The sequence below is a fragment of the Physcomitrium patens genome, chromosome 24, assembly GCF_059467195.1.
Source record: "Physcomitrium patens ecotype Gransden chromosome 24, ASM5946719v1, whole genome shotgun sequence".
Classification (NCBI taxonomy): Eukaryota; Viridiplantae; Streptophyta; class Bryopsida; order Funariales; family Funariaceae; genus Physcomitrium; species Physcomitrium patens.
The window spans coordinates 9491098-9496556 of record NC_143433.1 but is presented as its reverse complement, the minus strand read 5'-3'; the positions used below and the strand labels follow the sequence as shown (position 1 = coordinate 9496556).

Genomic DNA, 5459 nt, shown 5'->3' with positions numbered 1-5459 from the left:
AGTCGTCATTGCTGCTCTTCTGTGGCACCTCACACGTAATGTGGGTCCCCTGGCAATACATGAAAGTGTGTTTTGAACTCTGACTGGGCTAGACCGCATTGCCGAGTGCAAACCGCAGCCGGAATGTTGGCTCTTCCTGTTTCTTCTTTGCAATGTCGCAGAGTAGTCAAGCGACAAGTTGGCTTCGAGAGGACAGTTGCAGATTTTAAATGCACGTTAATTTGGTCCTGAGCTCTATTCATTTCAGCTTCATTCCTTCCTTTGGGGATGTCTTCGGGCAGTACCGACATTTTCTAGCAAATTGTATCATGGCTTCTGTCGTTTGTTGGAAATCTCTAGCGCCATTTGCCTAATCGTTTTTACCTTCCAAAGTGAATGCCATTATTTCAAATGTGAGATCCCCACGATAGAAAATAAGGTAGTGATACAAAGAAACTGGAGATCGGAAGTTTGTCCATGTTGATCTGCTTTTGAGACCATTTTCACACAAAACCTGCCTGAGCAATACACCAAATTTATCTGTGCACAAAAGAATGTGAAGAAACCAAATACCTGAAGAGAAACTCCCGAAATGTTTCAAAGAACACTTGACGAAATCACTCCGTCGGGAATTTATCTGCAAACTCATTCCATTTCATCTCGCCTTTAATTTTTTACTGGGAACGTTTACAGCGCTCTGCGTGTTCTGTTGTGCTCGATGAGATCACCCCGGGGTCAAAATAAAAGGCAAGACGACGATTAGATACTAATCTCATCCACAGAACAGACATTCTTTGGAATAGATCTGCATGGAGAATATCTGACAACTGTAATCTAACGACAACAGAATTTAAATTGATGACAACATAATACTACGTTTTCATAGAACTGCAAAACCAGAAACTTCAAAGAAACTGGGAAAATGAACTTCGCTTCCTTGATGGCTTTCTACCATCAGTCACTTCACAAATGCCTACTTAAGCAGGCTTATCAAACTTCGAGCAGGTCCATACTGAAGCCTAGCAAAACTTTTCAATGAACATCAAAGGTAACTGCATCCAAATGAGCAAATATGGAGTCTTCTGCACCAACAATTCACTTCAGGCACTGATTTAAGTTTAAGTAACAAACACCGACCAACCAGGTACTACTTATAAGCCATCACTCTAGATTTACCGCACAAAGACCAACGGGTAAATACTGCAAGTTTGACAAAGCTCTAAAGTTTCTAAATTATATAAATTATAAAAAGACACAGCGGCCGTACATAAAAATAAAAAACTGGAATACACAATGATAGCATTATAGCTGCTATACCGCAAAAGCCGAAATATATACTGATAGCATTCTAGCTGCTAAACGTCACTGAGCTCACACTGAACGTTTACCTCCCATGACGGGCCATTTCCACTAGATCAGCTTAGCCTAATGAAAAGTTCTGAAACGTGGAGACATCAATCACGATCCCAGCATGACCCTAGGTACTTGAAATACAGCCTACTGAAGAATCGCCGACGACATCTTCATCACCGCCCATACCAGCCTTTTGCGGGTTGCTGACCCTCATTTCCGCCACTGGAGTCACCATTCATCAACTTGTCGAGTACTACATTCAAATCCACAGTTGTCCCGTTTTCCATTAATTTCCTAACAATCGCCCGAACCTGATCCCTCCCAAACCCCATGCTTGCAACTTTATCAATCACTTCATCGATTGAGACGCGGTTGGCAGCCACTGGAGCTGTTCCCCCTGTAGACAACGATGACGGTTGAATTGACCGGGCTGTGGGTAGCTGCGGATAACCTCCAGATGCAGGACTACCAGGTTGAGCCATGCGATACTGAGGAGGAGCATACTGGTTGTATCCCTGGGGTCCATCCCGGTCTTGAGAAGGATAAGCTTGTGGTTGATACGGTCCAGGCGAAGGAGGCGTACCACCACCATGACGGCGAGACTCATACATCTGATTACCACTCTGCCCGTGTTGTTGATGCTGGCTGGTCGGCAGTTGTGGTGGCACTTGACCCATTGAGGAAGATGGTGTAGGCAGTGGCAAGAAACGAAGCTCGTAGCCTCCAGGCACTGGTTGAGGAGGGAGCGCTTGACTGTAGCTGCCCTGCGATGTTCCATAGGGATTAACGTCTTGGTTGAGACTACCATAATGCTGCGCCACGGGGGGAGCTGGGCCTGTTTGTCCTTGTTGCAGTTGCTGTTGCTGAACGTAATGAGGTGAAGCATGCGACGAATGTTGAGGAGCAACCGGTAGCACTTGCTGAGTTGGGTACTGGGGATCGGGTTGATTCTTAGTGGGCACCTGCAGCTGTAACTGCTGGTGTTGCTGGAGATGAGGGGGGTGTTGAGAAGGCTGGACTTGAGGACTTTGCGGAAGTAACTGCGAAGCCTGAGGACTTTGAACCTGAAGATGCTGCTGAGGCGGAGGCGGAGGCATCACTTGCATTTGCATATGCTGCTGAGGAACAGGAGGGATCTGCCCTTGCGCTGGGATTTGTTGATGCTGGGACATAACAACTTGTCCCTGCGGATGCAACTGCTGGTGCTGAGGATGCAAGGTTGGTCCTCGCATTTGGAGCTGAGGATGCTGCAGAGGGGGTCCCATACCAGACATCTGTATCTGGGGTACCGGCGAAGGAGCCTGGAGCTGCTGAGATGGCTGGGGCAATTGGTGTGCAGAAGGCTGAAGCTGCTGAGATTGCTGCTGTTGAAAAACCGGGGCTGCTTGTGCACAAGGGACTTCAAGAGGTTTCATAGCGGAGGTTGGCGGTGGAAGTGCGAGGGGCGCTTCGACAGCCCCGACTTTGGGCATCGAAGTAACTGGTGGAGACTTCTGACGCTGAGCACTTAATTGAAGCTTTTCGAGCTTCATCTGCTCTTCGGTAATTTCCTGCTTATCACGAATTACCTGTACACTTCGTTGAACCTGAGCAATACGATTCAAAGCATTTAAATTGGTCCTGCTGAAAAGAGAAGCATATTCGAGAATGATGTCCAGTGCAGCGATTGATCCGGTCCATGAGGCGATCAACGACCGTTGCACTATCGACAAGAAGGAGATATAAGTAATTTTATAATTCAGAGGTAAAATCATGAATTCGATTACCGGAAATGATTTCAATTAAACAAATAATTATTAGCTGACGGTCGCGAATCGAATAAATAGATGGGAAATTCGATACAAGACTACAGAAGTTGCTCGCACTAATCTACCATATAATACCTTTCAACTTCATGTCATAAAACATAGAAGGTCCATAACAAGGACAGGATTACCTCTCGAATCATGTTCTCCAACGACATCAACTTCCCATCAGTTGCACCGAAGTTGTTAGCAGCATCAACCTTAATTTTATCGACTGAATGCTCCACTCGAAGACTGTTGACTTCTAACTGAGTCAGTCGGCCGCTCATGCCCTCCAAAACCCGCAACAGATTGTCTGCATACTTCTTCACTGTCCGTTCTACAGCTGCTAAAGTGGCAGTGTCGACATCATCGATGTCGGGGCGCACATTCAAGTCATATGACGGAGCATGATTGCACTGCTCCACCAAAGCCCTCTCGCAATGTTAAATTAATGGTAAACATCATGATAACAACTGCCTCCTCGATGCTATAGCTACTTGAGCACACAGCCAAAATCCCCTCAAATGAATCGCCCAACTGTGACGGCAAACTTAGCCTACGTTTGGTGCAAACTGACAACACTGCGAACATGTCCTTGTTACTCGTTCATATTCGCATATACCCCGAACTAAGTTTCAACGTTCCAGCAAATTTAACACCAATAACAAAATGAACAAACGAAAGCGATTAAAGTTTTAAAACTCAAACAAAGGAGAAGGACAAGGAACCCACAGAATTTGCAGGTTGAGACTGCCAAACGCGCTTGATGCTATCCATCTTCTCCTTGCCGCATCCGTCCACCATTGGCTGGAAATCCAATCCCGGTAATACGTCGTCATTGGCGAAGTACACAGGCGGAGAATTTTGCGACCCGTAGTAACCGGAATTTGTGTTTGATTGCAGTAAGTCAAAGAATGGCTCACCCTGCGGATACTGATTCCCGTTTGAAGAGAACCCCAGACGATCCATCGCACATTAACCACTCGAGCCCACTACCTTCCTCCTACACCATCTCAGCTCTCCAAAATTGACTCACACTCAATTCCAAACGTCGAAATCCAAGCCAGCATTCTCAATTCGCACCCCTACATGAAACGATCCGACCATCAACCTCGATGACTCCCCCACCACTTCTCCAAACCAAAATCCGATCAATCGAAACCCTTAATCATTACAATAACATTTCCAACCCAACGCAACCCCAAATTCACGACCAAAAACACACTAGATTCTATCAATCCCACTTTAATTCGACAAAGTAACACAGTTTCGTTCCAATTTCAAACCCCAACGCTGAAACTCACCTCCAACGCAACCAAACCTCGACGAATTCAAGGAGACCAGAATGCAGACTCCCTCCTTTGCATCCAAAGTCACAGCGCACTCGAAACCCCACGGCACTCAATCGTCCAAACAACAAAATTGGAGAAGCAACCAAAAGGCAAAGACGGCAAACTACTCGAAGGTGCTGAAACACAACAATCCGACAAAGCACATCCACTGAAACACAACGATCGCAACAAGGATGAAGCACGCGACGATGGCTCTGTGTGGCAACAACGCGAGGAGCATTGTCGACTGGGCATGATGACCCCGGGGAGAACCAGCGAGGAAGACGAGCGCGGTCAAACAAACTCCTTTCCATGACCGCGCTTTCTCCGTGGGTGGATGAATGAAATATGTTCAAATCATCCGTTCCCCTTTGTGAATAGTCGGAGGTTTTCAATCTTAGTGTCTTTGTTGGCATTTTATGATAAGAATTTTCGTGTTTCTTTTACATTACTCATGTTTGTGCAAGTTGATCTGTTTGGATATTTTAAACGGCTTACACTTATCTATGATAAAGTATTTGAGCATCTCCTTAATGTGTTTGTATTTGGTTATAAAGATGTTTTGTTTGGTGCAAAATCTCTTAAATTCTTTGCTATAAAAATAATCAATATCAAATTACTTAATAAAATATCTCCAAAAAAGAATTAATATTTTCCTTTAATTACTTTGTAATTCTCTTGTTACTTCTTGAAGATAATCACATCATCTATATATAACATCCTAATCAATAATTATTTATTAAAAAAATATCATACATATTCCTCAAATATGTCAAAATATCAAGAATACCCTTATATTATTGATAATAATATATATATATATATATATATATATATATATTTATCCATAGAATCATTGATAATAGCATATATTCCCTCTATCTTGATAAGATATTAGAAATCTAACTATTCTATTAATGTTTTAGTTTTTATTTGGGCCCAATTAGTAGCTTTTGTGATTTAGGGTGTTAGAAAGAGAAAAAAATGGATCCCACATGATGTGTATTCT

At 43.9% G+C, this 5459-nt stretch overlaps 1 protein-coding gene across 5 annotated transcripts; it reads right to left on the bottom strand.

Annotated features, from left to right (window-relative positions):
• Positions 1-1186: 1186 nt before the first annotated feature.
• Positions 1187-4565, bottom strand: LOC112276764 (uncharacterized). 5 transcript variants are annotated; one of them, XM_090246933.1, is made up of 5 exons: positions 4424-4565; positions 4043-4204; positions 3852-3926; positions 3269-3535; positions 1187-2918 (listed from the first exon to the last, which is right to left on the bottom strand). In XM_090246933.1, exons 3-5 carry the CDS (start codon positions 3921-3923, stop codon positions 1506-1508), a joined length of 1752 nt encoding a protein of 583 aa, XP_090103059.1. In that variant the 5' UTR covers positions 3924-3926; positions 4043-4204; positions 4424-4565; the 3' UTR covers positions 1187-1505. The 5 variants fall into 5 exon arrangements, with proteins under 5 accessions (XP_090103059.1, XP_090103058.1, XP_024364197.1 ...); XM_090246932.1 differs by having other exon boundaries at positions 3852-4204; XM_024508429.3 differs by lacking the exon at positions 4043-4204.
• Positions 4566-5459: the final 894 nt, after the last annotated feature.

What these genes read in the sequence shown, in the direction of transcription:
- LOC112276764 (XM_090246932.1), bottom strand. Translation starts at nt 4,088, where the DNA reads ATGGATCGTCTGGGGTTCTCTTCAAACGGGAATCAGTATCCGCAGGGT. An exon ending in AGTCTCAACCTGCAAATTCT is followed by an intron (nt 3,536 to 3,851) that starts GTGGGTTCCTTG and finishes TTGGTGGAGCAG; the next exon opens with TGCAATCATGCTCCGTCATA. An exon ending in TGGAGAACATGATTCGAGAG is followed by an intron (nt 2,919 to 3,268) that starts GTAATCCTGTCC and finishes CGTATTGCTCAG; the next exon opens with GTTCAACGAAGTGTACAGGT.